Raw genomic sequence first — 19586 nt, 5'->3', positions numbered from 1 at the left:
GCAGCTTAATGTCCTTCTTGTAGTGAGGGAAGCACATGCAGAAGTTTGAGGCATCCCAAAAGGACTCTGCCGTTGCTTTGTATGCCAGACACGCTGTGATGGCTCCACTCGCCCTGACCCACCTTGGCTCTGGATAGTGCCCTGTACCTCCCCTCCCATCCCACACAGACATATGCGCTTTCCCCATGAATAATGATGGTCTTGCACTCAAAAAGAGACAGTTGGCCAAACCACAAATGGTGTCTGATGCTCACATGAAGCCTTCTCTAAAGCATCAGACCAACATTACTGACTCATACTTTCGTGCCCAGAGGAACTGGGCTTGACCTGGTGGGCAGGCTGGAGAGGGCAAGCACCGGGCAGGGCCGGCTCCACAACGCCCAGCTCAGCCTTGCCAGGGCCTGGCAGGGCACCGACCTCGCCACGGTCTCCTCTTCCCATCCACAAACCCACGAGCGTGACGGCAGTCCCCTCGCCGCTTGCACCCACGCGCTTCTGCCTCCTCCCACTAATGCCGTGCTCAGCCACCGCGCGTAGACTCTCTCCCGTTAATAGTAAGACACTAAAGATTTGAGATTTCTCTGGAAGACTACTGGATAAAAATAAACGGATAAATTTGGTAGTAACACAGTGTGTTAGCGCATTGGATGCAATCTGGCAGCCTGCTAGTGGGATTAATACTTTATGGAAAGATTTAGGACTGTACGAACTACTATTCTCCACCAGGCAACAATATCAGCTCTGTCAAGGAGGAAACAGAAGCCTTTGCATCAGGCAAGAACGAGACAACCCGTTGCCATGGGATGTTTTCTTGTAACCTTGAGAAGCGAACGGATGGCTTACTGCCTACAGCCAGCGGGTCAGGATCCCACAGAGGCAGATTTGTTTCAAGCTTGGAGGTTTTTTTAGTATTCCCTTGTGCCATGAGTCGCAGAGTGCAAGGTCCAGCATACGAAAAACCCATCCACAAATGACACCGCTTCGACAAGATGTATGGCCTCCAGGAAGTTTTATTTCCTGAAAATGTGGTGATATAATTAGGTGTCTACATTCTCCGTGGTACTTTCTGCTGGTGCGTTTCATCCCATTACGAGAAATACTCTGCAAACTTTCCTTGACTATAGGAAATTAATTTAGGTGTTTTTTAAAGTTGTTAAAAATGTTTCCTGACATTTATATATTTTGCTTATTGCTTAGCAGCAGGAGTTCTGCGTTTCTGTGAGGGAGGGGAAACGAGGGAAATATTTGTTCTTGACTTGGTTTGGATCCATGATTTATACACTCCCTCACGCTAGAAACGTTATTTCTGTGACTGCTCTCATCATTTTACGTGCTACTCCTCTCTTTCTGATTTACGACCACACAGCCATTCTGTACTACTGCTGCAGCTACAGGACACAAACACCAAAGCGGCGGACAAGAGCCCAGATGTAAAACATCTGACCTGTTTGCACGGCCCCAGCAGCACACGGGAGGGACGGCCGTCACAGCACGGAACTGGGGACCCTCCATTGCAGAAGGGACGAACTGGAGCGGGAGAGGTTGCTTTCCACCTCCGTGCTCCGGCTTTGCTTTCAGCACCGGTGGCGATCTCCAGCCAGCAGAACGGTCCGCAGGTACACGTCCCACCTTTTCTTCGATATAAGCATTCCGGTATTAAACTCCAGATTACGACATCAGCTACCGCAGGGTTCACCGTGATGCCTGTTCCATAGTTATACAAGGGCGTAAAGTTATGTATAGCATTTACTGGATTTACGTTATTTAAAAATTCTCATAAGACTGTAAAATACAACTGAAGATCATCTAAAAATTTTTGTGAAAAATCTACATAAGAGAGCTCTGGAGCTGGTAATTTTAAGAACTGCCTCAACAAAAGTCTATTAGTTCAGCACAGAAAGACTGTGGGTGGGCAGCGGAATAACAACTTTCAAGCTTGGAGAAGGCAGGATCTTTTCTAAACAAAAAATCAGCACCACCACCGACCAGAGACGGGAACCACCCGGCCATCCCCCAAATAGGCTTTGGGGAGTGCTTCCCATCCCCTCCTTCTGCATTTGTGGAATTGCTAAAAAATTAATTTCCCGAGGCTTGCGTTTCAGTGGAACTGCTTTCACATCTTTGACATTTCCAATTTTCAACCTCCTTAAGCAAATCACAAACCCCTGAGCAAGGCCAGCCAGTCCCGTAGACAGTTCCCACGGTTTCCCAGGTATCTGGGTTGTGCTTGAGACATTAATTAGTCAATTGGTATCGGGCATAATCCTCTTTGTGTAAACTGGACAAGGTGAAGTGCCAGACCCAGACCTCCACCGACGTGAGTCGATACTCTCCTGGGGACAGTATTTGCGATATATTCTGATTCTAACAACCCCCGTCAGCTGATTTTTTGTTCACAGTTGCTTTGAGGTCAGTGCATAAAAGAGCGTCAGGTCAGGTCCGTCCAATCTGCCAGGCGGCTGCCGAGTACCTACGCCGTCGCTCTGCAGCAGCAGCTACCAGAGTCACTCTTATCATACTGATTTTTTTGTTGCTTTTGGAATTTGTGAATTTTGAGCCTTCGGATAAACTCTGCTACCACTGAAATCAGGCGAGGGTTACTAATGGTTTCAGTGGGAACAGAAGTCGACTAAGACAAGGTGTGTTTTCAAATCTAGCTCCAGAGGCTAAATTTAAAATGGTCGTTTCTTCCACTGATTTTATTGAATAAAATGTATTCCCCGTCACACCATTGGATTCAACAAGCTTTTCTAATTTTTCCCAGCATTGAAGACACAGCCTACTGCTCTCATTTTGTCACATAGAGGACTCTCTCATTACTCAGAAATAACGAGAAGGTTGAGTTCACGGTGCAATTATAAGCGTATTTGGGTTTACAAGTAAAATGTCTTGTGACGAACCAACTCAGTGACTCCCAGTGAAGAGCAAGCCCAGTCCCAAAAGTGAAACAGGAGCAGGCAATTTCAGTCATCCAGCTGTTCATACGCCCGCTCCGAGAGCCTCCACAGTGCTCCCCTCTAACTTACCTCCACCAAGCTTCTGTCCAAGCCAGAGCTGATGCTCTCAGAAGATGAACGGTGGTCTTTCCAGAGGGTGACACTGGAGGCACCAGCAGCTCTGAATGGCCTCTGTGCCCGGGGTTCCCATCCCTGTGCCGCTGCCGCCAGCCCGGGAGCTCAGCCCCAGCCCTCGCCTGAGCCGGGTCTACCTCTGCCCAAGGGACTTGCCAGGCTGAGCTGGACCTGCTTCATCACCGCTCCTTGCCTGATGACCGCCAGGCTGACACCAGAACCCGTTAATATCACCAGAACCTGTTACCATCACCAGACTGGCCCTGTTTGGGCTTATCTGACCAAAACACACAGGACGTAAAATCTCAGACCATGTCCCTGTTGCCCACCCGGTGCTCACATAGACAAACTGCCCCAACAACAGAGCTGCCTTGTTCGAAGAGCAGCTCCTTCTGCAGCGTCTGCACACCAACAAAGATGACGGAGACTGGTCTGGGCTTCTTCTGCTCCAAACCAAACCACAGGTCCATGTATCAAGGTATAAAATAAGAATACTGATCCTCCTGTGTAACAATTTTACAGGGAACTCCAGCGTGTCTACTTTGAGGCTAAAAATTATGCTTAACATAAAGACACTTTTTCTGATGAAATTCAAGAGGCAACCATCTTTTGGACAAAATGTATTAAGTCTCCAACTGCTCGTTAATGAGCACAGCTTGAGGACCTGCAGACAGAGGAAGCCGTGTCCCTGCCAATGGCTAGCCTCCCGAGCGCGTGGACTTGCCACATTTTCATGCTGAGTGATACATATTCCACAACTAGCGAGTCTCACTGACCTAAGCACAATTATTTGCAGATATAACACTACTCAATTAAATAATGGCAAAAACCTGATTCTAACCGAACAAATCGCATCTTTACACCAGAAGCGAGCAATTAAATTACATGGGAGAACACACAAAATAGGAAAATTCCAACAAAATGGTTAGGGAAAACAGGATTTGAAATTGGCTGTTATTTTAATTACGCCTATCGAAGATGTGCTCCTCTTGAAGAGTATTTTTTCTTTTTTACTTTTCTCACCTTGAAACGAAGATAGCATTTAATTACATTGATATGCAACAGACAAAGAAACATTATTGCATCAAAAATATATAAAACTTTAACTTAAGTTGTAGAAAAGCATGAATTGCATTGGCTAAGATTTGACCCCAGGAGTCTGCAAGTGAATGGTCATTTGATGGACTGGAATGGTTTCCCATGCGCCATGCATGCGTATGTCGCTGTCAGAGCTGACTCAGTTGTCTTCTTATAACGGCCGCAATCCTGCTCCTGGGCTCATTCAGCGAAGCCGCCCTTCCTCTTGGAGGGTGCGGTGGGGTCAGAGCCGGCAAGCCCACGCCGCCGCTGCCGTTACGCTTACCGGAGGTGGGTGCTTTAGCAGCTCGTGAAATACCAAACTGTCTGGAGAGATTGATTTCCTTCCCAGGGCCGGGGCTTGTGCGGCTTTTCTGTCCGTAATCAGCGAGCAGGGCGGCAGAGGAGGTTAGGCTGCCCTGAGTCAGGGAACACGGCGATAACGGGAAGTTTCCACTGAGCTTTTTTAGTTCCAGTACTTGTTCCCTGGCTTGAGTCAAAGCTGCAGTCAGCTCATAGCGTTCCTCACACTCTCTGCGCACCGTTTCCTGGAGAAGGGTGTTCTGCAAACAGAAACAAACACTGGCTTTACAAAATGCCACCAGTCAAAACCTGTGCCTTTTCACCTTACGGCAGGGGTGGCTGGAGGGTACCGACGCACGCAAATCCTTCAATACTCCCCCACGTTTTGGTTTCTCTGAAAGTCACTCAAAGGACACGCATCAGCATTTACACACCCTTCGTCCCCCCAGGAGACAGTGGAAAATATGAGGTAAGTTATCAGGAGTTACTTCTGATCTCCTGCCCATTCTCCAACTAGGGGGAAACTGGGAATGCTGCTCTTGGAAAGGGAAAAGCAACAGATGGAGATTGAGCAGTACCGCGCCACTTCACTATGATAAGATGTTCAAGAAGTTATCCTCCTCTGTAGTTTAAATAGTTGTGCACTGATTTTTGGTGACAGCGTTCTTTATCATTTCCCAAATAATCAGGATAAATGACTATCAGTCTAGTGCTTTCCACAAACTTCGCACCGTGATTCCTGATAGCTAAACAGTAAGTGACTGGTAGTGGGCCTCCAGCAGACAACTGAAACTCTTTCAGTGTTACAGAAGTCCCCAGGTTGGTGTGTTATGTGTAACTTGTTTGTGATGCTAATTTTCCTGGTTTCCAGCTGAAACAAAAAGTAAGTAAAACACAAGAGACAACATCACTGAACTGAGTCATAAAAGTCAGAACTAGCGGAAGTACTAGCATAAGCAGAAAACACCCACTTTTTTGTTCTTCTGAGCAAGCAACTGCCGCTGACACCAGGAGGTCCAGGAGAACGGAAGGGACGCAACCACCAAGGCAGTCTCCACCACAGAGAGTGATGATCGACTCAAACAGAGAACACTCTCGCTCACGCACAACCTCACTGCCTGGACACAAACTTTTCTACGTAACCCTCTAGCACTAAGAGTACGGGCTGTATGCTGGGTCAGGTCACGTATCACCTTGGAGTGAGGACAAACATTTGCACTTCAAATTCTCGACGTGATTATGACAGTGGGTGTATACAGGGAAGAAAATGTGTAAGAAAGATAATCTCAATAGCACTTTTTGAGGTTCTGAAGAGCAAATACTGGTGCCAGTAGAGTCAGAGCACAGAAGTCTGTTCCCACTGAAGTGGAAGGCGGTAAGCTCTGTTTAGCCAAGAAGAGGTTACTAAAACTATTACCTTTTTGCATGTGTGTTCCCACCAAAACTTCAAAAATGATGGAGAAATGAAAAGTCCTTTGTTGACGATTTTTTTTTTTTTTTTAGATTTTAAAATTTTACTTTGGTCAAAGCATCTGGGGTGGATGTAGCGTGGAAACACAGAAGTTCTGCTCAGGCTGTCTAACCTCTGTGCCAACTGCAAGTGAAGGAGCTGTTGGAGAAGGAACATAACTACATGCAGAGGTAGGACTGGAAGAGATTGAAATACCCAAAATAACTTATTCTCTGAATACGTAACTCTGCAGACAACTTAATGAAAGAAGGTTAGATTTTACTTTCCCTGCCACTCAGATGGTCACTGATAGTCCATGAAATTATTTGGGAAGTGTTACCTGCAAATCTGAGAAAGTATCCTGGTGCAAAGTTTATCTTAAAACCAGTTTCAATTTTCAACCACTCTTATCTCCTCATTTCCTAATATAATTACGTTAGAGGAGGAACTCCGCTTCAGAGTGGGGAAAACTAAGAACATAAGCAGAGCTGGTGGAATCTCACAACGGAGGATAACAACGTGTTCCTTACTCTGCTGAAGTTCCTGACCAATACTTGAAGAGTGCGTGTCGTTCCAAGAGCCTTTTCCATAGGTACAGGACAGAACGACGCCAACGTCATTCTAATTTCACTAACACAGTGCTTGTGAACCTTTTTCAAGGAAGAAATAAATATCAACTCAAGCCCTAATTCATTTTGAAGAGTCTTATTTTCACTGTTTACCAATGTTTTTCTGCCACTTAATTACTTTGGACATTCCAGTCTAATCTTATCTACAGTCCCTGACTTCACTGTTTTCACATTTCTCATAGAGCAGTACAGCTCTCTCATCCCTTCCCATTATATTCCAAACATTCAGCAAATGCTTGTGGTAAGAATATCAGTCAAATTTATCTTCACATTTGATTAATTTTTATGCATTCCTGTGTTATAGGAAGTGGCTTTTCTGCTGGTGGGAGGTGGGATACATCCCCATGAGCACGGCAGGATGCACATACATACTCCCACATTAAAAGACGTAATCTTTTAATCAGAAGCCATTCAGAACAGGACTGTGTCCGCTCTCATTCCTACCAATAGTATGAAGTTTTTTCTTACAAATGATTTCCGAAATAAATAAGATTACTGGGAGGAAGGCTGCTGTCTGCTTCCAAGAATGAGAAATGTCCACGTCTTCTACTTTAAAAACCATGAAGAATGCTTTATTATTTACGCATGTTTATGTGGCATGATGTAAGGCTAGAGACTAAGAAATAAATGTCCTGCAGGACCTGAAAAATACAATTTTTAAAAAATAAAACACTGGTTTAAGTGCTTGCTGAATTAAGAATTTCACATATTTTGTGATATATTGTATTTATGAAATTACGATGGACTTGTTTTATACATCTTTTAATTTCGATGGTTTTTAAACCAGTACATAACAGGGTCTGAAATATAGATGCTTTGAATGATTTTAGAAATCACATGTCTCCAAGTAAAAATAGCAAGGCATTTCCTTGGTCATGTTCCTACCTCCTCTTGAACTTGACTCAAATTGTGAATCAGCTGTGTTCTCTCCTGGGTTAATTTTTCCAGTTCATCTGACTTGTGTTTAATCTCTTTCCTCATATTATCCACAACTGATTCATTATTGTTCTTTTCCATCGTCAGCTGAAATTCAAGTTCAGTAATTAGTCTTTTAAGGTTCTGAATTTCTTTATCCTTATCTTCATCTTTCTCTGCAAGTTTGATCTGGGCATCCTGTAGCTTCTTTTCAAGAATTTCTGTCTCCATCCTTAAGCTATTGGTGGCACTGGATATTAAACCCGGTATCTGCAATAGATTAGACAAAAATTGCATTAGTTTACATTCATTGGATAACTGTAGATATGTAGAATTAAGTATCAGACAAATGTTGACTTCAGGAAAAAAATGCAAATTCAAACATACATGTTCTCAGAGAAAAAAAAAAAAGCTTTGAATTTACATAAGACCCTTAAAGGATATCAGAGAGCTATAAATTAATCAAAACTCACTCAGAACAGAGAGACTAATTAGCATATCCAAGATCAACCAGAGAAATAGAGGTAAAAATGGGAAAACTTAACTTCTTTACTGCAAGCCAGTATTTCTTCAGGGTTTTAAAATCATAGTCAAATATTTGTGAACTAAGTCAAACTGTTATTTTCAGCTCTTTAAAACACTATGTAATGTAACGAATTTAAAATAATGATATAATTTCATCAAAATTCTTTGATTTTTCCAGAATTCTCAAGAAATGTGTCAAAACTTTTGAAAACTAAGGTTATAGGTACAATTTTCAATTTCTATATAGAACTTCAAAACCTGTAGGTCTGAGTAGCTGGGAACAGCCAACCGTATGGGATGCAACCACCAACACAGCAGTTAACTGCCCACTGGACTTTACCCCATTGGTGCTGAATTAATTTGCGATGGAGAAAAAACAGTGTGGATGGTTTTGTGGCAACTTGTTATATTCTGAAATAGTCCAAAGCTTTTAAAAAATGATGACGTCAGTTTAAAAAATAATTAACAACTACAGTCTAGGGCCATGGATGAACTCTGGGTAGAGAAAATGCAAGAGAAGAAAGAACTTCCACACCATTTAACTTTATCTAGAATAGTTACTTTCTAGCCTGTTCCATTTAAAAAAAAACCCCATACATATGCCACATACTAAGACTGGGAAAAAACACTGGATCATCTAGATACAGGACTACACATAAAAAAGGTTTTATTCCTTCACATACCATTTTTCAATAGTTTACATTATCTACTGCCACAAAACTCTCTTGAGTGTTACACACCTTCTTCTGAAGCTCTTCATGATCTCTCTGATATTTTGTGATTAGTTCTTGCTGTTTTTGTCTCTCAATGTCTAGTTCCACTCTCGCTTCTTCCTTGACTTTAAGAATTGCTTCTTTGTGTCGTGCTTCACCTTTAGCCAGACCAATTTCCATCTAAGGAACAAGCGTATTTAACAATGTGTAGCAACTCATCTTAAAATATTTTTCACATTCCACACTGCCTTAAGTGAAGTGATGTGAAATTTGGGATGATGAGACTTTGGGTGCCGAACAAACACATCCAACTGATTGCAACCGTCGAAGCCTGGCGATGGCAAGGTCCCGCTTCCCGCGGGCTCGCGGTGGCACGGTCGGCTCCCGCTCCGCAGAGCATCAGGGCTGAGGCACGGCTGGCAGCCCCCAAAGACGCCTCACAAGCCCCACGGTGTCTCAAGTGGTGCAAGATGCCTAAATTTAAGCAGCTGAACTTCATGCTAAATCACTATGAAAACACTAAATTACAAAATACTTAGCTGGTTCTTAAAATAGATGATTACTTTGCTGGAAGCATTTGCTCTGGAGGTAACGCTCAGCTCGTTATTATTTTCAAATGCAGGAAAATGACACATTTCACAGTAAACAACATCTACTGTGCTAAAAATAGGTCGTAAGCTCAATATTAAAATATAAAGATGTTAACTCTTTCTTATAAAAATCATTTTTTATTCATGCTCTGCCACTCAGCCTTGTCAGGGAATAGAAATTTATGATACAAAAGGTTTGCCTGCTCCCAGGGACCACACTCGGATGACACGTAACTCCATCCGTGGTGTCTCGCAATTTAGAAGCGCAGCGCACGTTAGCACCGCATATCTATTTTATCACATGCCTTCCTTCTCCTACATCTGTTGTGAACACCAGCAATCCCGGGGAAGGAGCATATACGGGAATCTCCACAGAACCTCTCAGCAAGGCACGAGCAGGACGCCTGCCTCCGCAAGCACCGCCCGGTGCCGACGGCACGCGGTCGCCGTGCTGGTCCCATCGCCAAGTTGGGGTCCCGGGGAGCAGCGAGGCCCCACGGCTCAAGGACAGTGAGGAGCAGCTCCAGCCCGTTTTAGGGTCCAGAGAGCCCTGCACCGACGCTATGCATGGACAAAACCAGCGGAGAAACGCAACTGAGCGCGCTGCAAATTCTGGGTAAAACATCCCAGTCCTTAAGGCAGCGCACATATTTCCTATTATAAATTCAAATTTAAAAATTCAGTCATAATTTCCTGAAAATAAAAGCCCAGACTCTGGAGCAAATACTGAAGGCTGTGTTTTGAAAAACATTTTTCCTAAACCAATATGCTAATATTGTATTTCCGCAGGCTGAATTCTAATGGACTTAATTGTAGCACGCTGAAAGAATATGAAAGGCACATTAAACATGCACAAGCCTAATTACTTAAAATTATTAAAAGCAGAAAAGCCCAGAATGAGCTTAATTATCTAATTTCACACACTAATTATGAGCAAAAGTATAACAAATCCCCCAAACTCTCTTTGGGGAAAAGATAAACTGGAAATATTTTCATTATTTTTTAAATCAAAATATACCCAATTCTGGGCATGGAATAGGCACAAATCTCCCACAAAAGTTTAGCTGAAAACTGGTATATTTGTAAGATCCTCAAAGTAGACCATTATTATTGTCATTATTATTATTATAGATATATCTTCTACATTATTGGATATGGGAGTTAGGATTCTAACTGTAGAAAAACAAATTTATTAACTCTACATATTACTATAGAAGCAGACCACATGTTGGCAGCTACTTGATTACAAAGACTAAAAAAATAAAGGCAGTATAAAAAACGGAGCTCATTTTGAAGATTATACAAGCATTTTTCACATTTAACACTAGAACCTAATAAAGCTGATAACCAGAACAGGAAATAAAACGGCAGCTGATCTTCAAAGAAAGCATAACGGCTACTAACTGCTTTAAAACCACTTACATGCCCCTCGTTAATTAACATTAAAAAAATGCATAAAACAAATGTTTACTATCAATCTTAAAATCTTCTGTAAAAGAGATTTTTTTGTTGTTGTTCCATTAAAACAATTGAAGGTTCATCTGTATTTTAAATAGAAAACTAGAACACTTTATACTTATGCAATGGCACACTGACCCAAGAAAAAGATAACTTTGTCACTTTGTCACATTTCTGATTTTTTTGTCCGATGAGAACATTTTGAGAGCCCTTGCCACTCACTGCATTTTAATGGCTGTGACACCAAAGCTGTAATTGCTCTCTCTTACTAGTGGCAGGCTTTATCTTGCTTTAATGTCAGGCTGAACAATACATTGTGATTATGCAGACAGTCTGACCTCATTCTAAAATTATACCCCGCGACAGAGAGGTTAAGAAGTTTTAAAAGAAATGTAACTGATCTTAATTGCTAGTAGTCCGAAAATTTTCCTGAGACTAAATAAAGCTTTCAGACACTTCTCACGTACTGAACCACAAAAGAAAAAGACAGCAGTTTTGGTCACCAATTATGTACAGCTTAAATGAGAAAAGCCAAGAGTCATTGTTCAACACTATTTTCAATTTTTCCTTCACAGATTTTTTTTTTTTTTAAATTTAATTTCTTATATTCAGTTTGGGGTTTTTTTGTGCTCATGTCAAAAATTTGCAGATTCAAACCAAGTTTACATGCTGACAGTTGTTTATGGGAAACAGCTTTCCAACCCCCCCGGCAGAGCGCGGCAGCTGGGCTCCCCAGTCCCCGTCAGAGCCCCCCGCTCAGCCCGTCACGGCCTGACCCCACACGCCAAGAACAAGCGATCTGTGCCCCAGGGCAGAGCCAAAGGTCCCGATTCCCCCCATCGCTGGTACCCGGCCACGCTGCTCAAAGCCCCGTATAAAGGGGGTGCGGCAGCATGGCCACAGCCCACCCAGCCGTGCCATTAGCTAAGAAACCGATCCAATTAGCACACACACTGGGCAGATGCATACATTTTTTTGAATCGGCTGAAAATATTTTTCCACAGAAGACCCCATACCCAAGTAAATACTAAAAGACGACTAACAAATTCTAACCTGACTTTGTAGAATGTAATAATACCAATTAAAGACGCGACTAGCAGTGGGAAACCCTTCTAACAAGAAAACAGACGTTAACAGGAGGAGTTTGTGCTTGTGGAACAGACCTGTGCAACGCGTACAGGACGGGCACGGCCGCGGCGAGGTGCTTTGAGGGCGGGTGCGTGGCCCATATTTTCTGTCGGAGCTATTTTCGTAATGTTGCATCCTAAATCCATGGACCAGGACTAGACCTAACCTCGTTCCCGCCCTCTGTTCCCCAACCAAGCCAGTTAGTCCCTGAACTCAGGGTGTCCTCCTGGCTGTATTTTAACCACCCTTCTCATCTCTAGCCTTTACTTCATTTCTTTTTTTCCTTCACTCCATTAAATAAAGGAAAAATGGGCATGTATAAAGAGGCATGCATGTATGGAAGGTGTATCATTCTCCCTCCCACCTTCCTCCTCACCATGAAAGGAACCACCCTGCAATTACCGAAAGAGCCTCGGTGGGAAGGCGTATGAAAGGGGCTTTGCAGGCTTTCGTAAGAGTCGATGAATAAAATAACAAAGGATGGGCTGTTTCACAGAGAAGCCAAGTCCTAGGAGCGTCAAGTCTTTTTGAATGAAATACAGAGGTATTTTCAGAATAAATTTCACTGAAGTCTTTATTTTCATACTGCTCCGATTTGAAGGGAATGCAAGTAAAAAAAACCCAGCAGAGTCATTAGCAGGAGCCTATTTGGGAGAGATGCGACTGCCCGAAAGGAACCGGTGATGGCACGGACCAGCAGCAAGAGCAGAAGCCTTTCCCACCCCAGAGGTCCCTTCTAGCTCCAGGACTGTCACTGTGCGACTCCGTTTGCTCTTTCTTTACTGTGAGGACCCCCAGCTCAAATGAACGGATGAGCCACACGCCTTCTTTCTGCTACCACATCTCCCTTCCCAATTCCCCACACTAACCACACTCCTCCACCCACTCCCCGTGCACCCAGAGAGCAGCGAGAACTATGGGTTCATATCAAAACAACAACAAATTTCATGTTCCCAGAGGACTTGGAAAGGATAAAACTGTCACTTGCCTACTGCCATGAGTGACAGAATCGTCCCAGGGATGACAGGAATAGCTATCCTGCATTCGTAGCTGCCCTAAGTACCGGGCAGGGTATCCACACACCTCTCGCCTTCCTCGTCAGATGCACAGCTAACGACTCCGCTGCCGTTTGCTATTCCACAACTCCCGATGGCTCCAGAATCGCTATGCTACAGCAGCTTGTTTGCTTAGTTCTGCTTTGGTTTGCAAATACCTGTCTTCTAAGGAGAGGACATTTTTGTTCATCTGCTTATTATTTATTTTCTAGATTTGTTTCCCAAATCACAATCTTCAGTTTCCGTTCACCTAGCCTGCAAGCAGGAAGGCTCTGCGTTCTCTCCATCTCGTCAACAATGCCCAGCCTCGTTTTTACTGGGAAACTACTTCAATATTAAATATAGGCTTTCCTATACTTCTCTGCCAGATGTGTCAGGAAACAAACCCAGGCACTGATGTGCTTCCCCATGCAGATTCATGGTTCAGAGCTCATAACCCGGACTGCTGCACCCAGAACAGGGTAGGCTCTGTACGTTCACCTCCTCGGGGCTTGGGTAGGACAACGGTCCGTGAGAGCGGGTTTTTCCTGCTGCAGCCCCTCCTGCAGAGCACACGGGGACAGCACGGAGCTTGGAAGATCAGAGGTCCAGTGGGCTCCGTCCTGCTCCTCACACCCGGGCTTTCAGGGGACTGCACTTCACAAGTACCCTGAAACCTGGGAAGAACATCTGCCAAGTCTGTAAACACTAAATACCTTGTGCATTTAGTTCCAACCTACGTAAGGAGATCACCCATTAAAACCTCTTGTACAAAGAATACAATTGACATGTTTGCACTTGAGGAGACAGGTATCTGGCTTACTGTACTCAGTCGTGACAGCTGACTACAACCGAAAGATAAAAAAAAAGAAGAAATCGAAAGGGTGCCAACTGCACATCCAGTATTACCTTCTCCCTCCAGTTATCTTCATTCCGCATCTTCTGTCTTAATGTTTCCTGCAGCTGCTCTGTTCTGTTCTGATGAGAAATCAGCATTAACTCCCTAGAAACCACAAAAACTCGTATGTAAATACATGCTCTGCCCAGATTGGTGGTATGCCATTTTCTTGCAATTAAGTCCTTTGTGGCAAAGGCTCGTCTTTTCCTCTTTGTTTAGGATTCTGTGCAATAAGCCCAGGAATCCTGCCTGGAGCCTGGAGCCACACCAGTAATCACTACTTAGCATTTGCATAATGCCATCACATGCTTTATGAATTTTACGTTTTAAAGAACATGCCATAGTTGATCTTTCTTCCACACACACATATTTAAATGTCAAATATTTTTAGTATTTCTCAAGAACACTGAAAAACTGTTACAATATTCAAAACAGAAACTGTTGTATTTAATTAACTTGAATATTACTATCATTAATTAAAAAAATTGTAATAGGTTTTGAATTAAAACCCCCGAGGGCTTTCTATCGTTAGAGTTACTGTTTGTTATGTGAGGCTTGTAGAGCAAAAGCCCTGGAGAATTTAAATTCTTTTAACTTAGATTATTAGCAATGTACCGACTGGAACAACTCACGTATCAGGGTTTTCAGCAGAAGGGAAATATTCTTAAATTAACATGTAGTATCTTTTCATGCAGGTACTAAGTACAGGCAATATTCAAACCCTTTAAATATGAAAATAGCTTAATGCCTCTTGGTGTACATCACTCTCAGAAAATGCTTATCTTCTCCAAAGCCACTTTTCTGAATACATTTTCCATTTTACATAAATCAAACAAGTAACATACTGCCACGTCTTAAGTAGGGGACAGTACTTTCTATTTCGCCAACAAAAGACAAGCTAATTTATCAGTAACTGAAAATCTATTAGCAGGGCACTTAAATACTAAAACAAGCCTGTGGTTGTTAGGAATAAAACTGGATATGTAGATTACACTCAAAGCAACTTTAAAAAGTGTGGATTTCGGTTAGTAAGTGCAGAAGTCTAAACTCAAGGCACTTCCAGGAAAGACAATCCTTAGAAGCTCAGTGCTTTATTTTCCACATCTGAAAAGTAATTACAGGGAAAACGGCAGCCTCATTGACATCTGAGAACCTTCAAAATAAGATTAGACTGGCAGGAAGCTGTCCATACACTTCACCAAATACTACACCATATCCAATAACCTGGTACCTTGTAATATTTATAGCCTTGTTACGGTTTGCAAGTTGCTAATAACATAAGTCACAAGAATTTAAACTCTCCAGGGCTCTTGCTCTACAAGCTCACATAACAAATAGCAGCTATAACAGCTGCGATGAATGGGTGTTTTGCTTAAGCTTGAGCTAAAGCCCTGGACTGCAAAGTATGGCTTCTTGTCTCCTTTTTTTAATAGGATTTTTTTCTTTTTTTCATTCAAGTTCTACCTATACTGTAATCATTTAAAAACCCCACCCGATGACTTCCAAAATTTCAGGGTATGAGCTCAGGGCTGCCAAGGCTTTTAGAGTTTTGCCCTCAAAGCAGGAGACGAGAGAGGGGGCAGTGGCAGGGCAGGACTGTCCTGAGCACACAGGCAGGGCAGCAACTTCGGAGCACAGAGCTGGGACCCGCAGGTCTCTCCCAGTCTGCCCAGTGCCACAGCCACTCTCCTCGGTCTGCCACCTCTCCTCCTGCAGCCCGACCGGCACGACCACCGCCCGTGCTTTACAGAATCTATCCGTCCTTTCGGTAACCGTGAGAGAGGCTGAGGATCTGGCAGAGGAGGAATGTTTGATTTTTAACAGATTCCCCAAAAAGACAATCTGGGCTGAACGTACAGCCACGGGAGACTGACCACCCACGCTGACTCGGCTCCCGTTACCTTTCTTGTTTCAACATCACCACTTCTTCCTCTGTTTGTCTGAGAAGGGCTTTCAGTGCTTCCAGCTCACTTTCTGATCGACCAGTTCTTCTTTTTAGATCTTCTTCTTTCCTTTCTTTCTCAGCCACTTCTTCCTGTAAATGTTTGCATACTTGTTGGCAAATTAGAAGAGATTCGTCCTTTTCCTTGAGCTCTTTCGTAAGTCTACAGATGAAATTTAAAAAGTATCAGCACTGTAGTTACTACGTTCTTATTTACAGACAGAAACTAAATAGACAAATATTTTGTACCTGAAAAATAAAATATTAGACAAATACCTATGTATTCTTTACAAAATAAAATCTGGTGACTTGAACAAAATAGAAAAAATGATTGCATAAAAAAATGCATTAAAATCACTGTTGTTCTCACTGCTTAGAAATGTATGTTATGCTATGAAATATAATTTCAGCATTTACCTTGACTCAGAAATTCCATTTTCGTATTTCATTTTTTTCAGTTCATTTTGACAGACATCAAGTTCTGCTGATTTCACCCTAAGAAACATAAAAAAAAAAGTGTATTGTCCAAAGAAATGACAGCCTTTACTCATGCAGTAACCTGAACACCGTTTATTGATGCATTACCTAGCTTGCATTTTCTATTTCAGTTAAAAGGCAGACAACCACCAAAAAGCTCTTTCAGTTCTAGCTAACATTTTTAAGTAATTGGAAGTTACACTTCCAATGTAATCTCAGCCTAACCTAAGATCACAAGTTCAATGTTGCAAAGAAGAAAGTGACATCTTGCAACACGCATGAAGGTTTCAAGTAAGATATGAATAAAACTGAACAAATAACAACTTAGTAGGTAAGAGGGCTGGAAACTTTGCAGGTTTCTTGTCATTATGTCATCATTTCACCAATTAATAACCATGGTTAAGCTTCATATTTACATTTAAACAGATATAGAATATGTTATTTTATTAAATTGTACCCGCATTACATTGAAACTTTAATATTACATTTGGAAACCCTTTACTGTTTATTTAACTGTGTTCATGAAATTTTTTTTTTCATGCTCAATACTTGTATTATCATTGAAATACTTTGTTGCTAAGCATTCCAAATATTTGCAACTTCCTTAGGATCAGATCTTCTGAATATAGGAACTGAAACCAGAAAGTGCACATCATAGAAGAACGAATCCTTGTTTAAATTTCAGGGAAACACACAAAAAGACCGATGATAGCTGGTCTCGAGACTGGCAGTACTAGTTCAGTACTCTTGAGCTTAATATTTGAAACAGTCATTTTTATTTTCAGTAGTGAATTATAAAGTGCTGCTGTTTCCAAATGATTTTCCAGGCTACATGCAAGCAACGAGGATTTTTAAATACAGGAAAGCATTCAGATCCCGGATCCCGCAGCTTGCAGAGGTGACGACACAGGTCCCAGTGAGCATCGCTACGTCTGGACGGGACCCCTGGAGGTGGCCTGGCCCAATTTTGGGTGCCCGGTACAGCTCCCACGTAAGGCAACGGAGAGCAGCCTCGGGGCGCGGGGAACGTGGCAACCCCGCGGCAGGGCCCTTCCTTGGCCATCGCAACAGGAACGCAGGAGAAGAGCCTGCAACGGCACGCACCACCACTTAGGAAGTAGTGCCATCTTTTTTCTTCCTTCCTCAAGTTTGGATAGAGGACTCCTTTCTGCTCTCCCCTTAACCCAGAGGTGTCTGAAAGCGGATAAATGGAGCAGAGCAGTGCCCGGGGCTGGGCAGGCACCGCTCCTTTGGCTGGGCTGGAGATGGAGCCAGCCCAGTTCTTCACTCCGCGCGACTGCTCTCTTTTCAGTCGTCGTGCTTCTGTTAGCTCCGACAAGTACGTGATGACATTCTATTTCTGCTCTATCAATTTCGGTTTTACATACTCTTACTTGAAACCATAGGCACAACACAGCAAAATTACAAGCCGCAAGAGCATACTGGTGCGTGGGGACAAGTCACAGCAAATTTACATTGCGGGGGGCAGGGGAGGGTGAATAAAAAAAAAGAAGTCGTAGTCACTGATTAAATACTAATTAATAAATACTTCTGATCGGTTTTATTGCACCCTTCCCTCCATCCCAAACCTACAATGTGAAATACTACTTTCCACATACATTTTTAGTCCAGAAGTTACGTGGATTTCACAAAACGTATCCTACACTTGCGTGGTAAATGAAGTGTCAGATTGAGCTGATTTAGCCCTCCTCTTTGCTGTACCATTAAATCCCGCTGGAGGAAGAAAGCCCTGCTTCCACAGACAGGCATGCTCACTCAGGTGGTTAGCAATACAGACTATTTAATATGAAGATAAAATATTTTCTCTCTTGGTCATAACCTTCTCAAATCATCACGACAAGCAGCGCGCTCTGAAAGAAAAGTGATCTGTCACAGCTTTACGCGCAGTGCCTGAACAATCAAGCAAATGGAAATCTTACATTAACAGCTTTTTGTAGTGGTCCATCTCGGCTGTTACTTTCTGCAGCTTCAGTCCAATTGTCTCTACTTGATTTGTTAAATCTGAAAACAAAAACATGGGTTTCATTTCTGTATTTATGCTAAAATAATTCACTTTTATACATGTTGTGTTTTATTTGCATCTGAGAGATGAGGTTGCTCACTGCCACCTCAAACAGGGAAAGCAGTACATCACTGCACTGCCTCTGAACACGCAAAATGGCCATCTGTGAAAAGCACAGGTTTATGATTTGCCATATGATTTGCCACTGCTTACAGACCGTATAAGCCAGCTGTTTATATTTTCTTAAGAATAACAAATGACTTTTACTGAAAAGGTTGGAACGCCGCTGCACCACCGTACCCTTCGGTTCAGAACAGCCTTCCAGTTTCAACTCATTCACAAGCAGAGACTGGCTTTAGAGCAAGAAGCTGTTCTTTGGTTGTTTGGGGTTTTTTATCCTACCAGGAAACATCAAATTCAACCAAATGTCAACACGGAATGCTTTAAATCATACAGTTTGCACATGATGCTGAGAGCAAAAGCATGCAGGAAGGTGGACCTGAAAATAACCTGCTAATGCTACTTCATATAAAACATTGACACTGATTTAATGGTACTATATATTTTGTCTTAGACTCTCTCAGCTAAATGTTATCTTTCAGAACACATCACCTATCAGTTTCAATCAGTCATTGCCTTTTTTCCGGTATACATCCCAGTTCTTTTCATCTGTGCAATTAGTTTAATTATCTTTTTTTTTTTTTCCACCCCACTTGGAAAAAGTGGGATTTCCTGCCAGCGATCCCCCACGTCACATCTTATCTTGCTAAATCCTACTATGTGAAAGATTCGCATCTTTTCAATAAAGGGAAAAGGAAAGCTGCTCATTACCTCAGTCTACAACAACAACAAAAAAATTAGGGAAAGAATTATATAGGGTAAAGTATATGCTACCTGTCAGATATTTGTTTAAAGGAACTGATACAACAGTATTGCAACCAAAACAAAACCCTTATAATTACAAAAAAAATAGATTTCACAGCTTAATGTTACTTCTATATATATTCTGTTGCAATGTCTATTTGACTAATGTGAAGTAAGTTCCCAAAGTCTGAATGGAGTGAATATTTGCTGTCTTTTAATACATACATCATTCACCACAGATATTCGCAAAACACCTTGCACCGTATCATACGGGAGGTAAAAACTCATCTAGAAATTTGGGCTTCTTAGAAACATCTACATTATTTACGTTATCGGTTTTCCACTAATTTCTGGCATCTGTCATTCGAGTGAGTTATCTGAGGTGGTTTGGAGGGGTAAATGAGGATGGCTATTTCCAGATGAATCACTGCCGCCCATCTCCTTGGCATTCCTATCAAAAGGCCCTTTTGGTGTCCAACAGACGCGGGA

General features: G+C 42.5%; 1 protein-coding gene across 1 annotated transcript in view; it reads right to left on the bottom strand.

The window, feature by feature from the left end:
- Window positions 1–4297: 4297 nt before the first annotated feature.
- Window positions 4298–19586, bottom strand: part of LOC104162368 (leucine-, glutamate- and lysine-rich protein 1-like) — a gene marked incomplete at its 5' end in the record, with an annotated part of 35253 nt that continues 19964 nt past the window's right edge. The window contains 7 exons of the mRNA XM_009701082.1: window positions 4298–4711; window positions 7416–7715; window positions 8711–8863; window positions 13803–13896; window positions 15693–15896; window positions 16151–16228; window positions 18151–18232. Of these exons, the coding sequence (XP_009699384.1) occupies window positions 4298–4711; window positions 7416–7715; window positions 8711–8863; window positions 13803–13896; window positions 15693–15896; window positions 16151–16228; window positions 18151–18232 (1325 nt within the window). The remainder of the gene's footprint in view (window positions 4712–7415; window positions 7716–8710; window positions 8864–13802; window positions 13897–15692; window positions 15897–16150; window positions 16229–18150; window positions 18233–19586) is intronic.

The sequence above is a fragment of the Cariama cristata genome, unplaced genomic scaffold (assembly GCF_000690535.1).
Source record: "Cariama cristata isolate BGI_N322 unplaced genomic scaffold, ASM69053v1 scaffold3515, whole genome shotgun sequence".
Lineage (NCBI taxonomy): Eukaryota > Metazoa > Chordata > Aves > Cariamiformes > Cariamidae > Cariama > Cariama cristata.
This window is presented reverse-complemented; position numbering and strand designations above follow the sequence as displayed.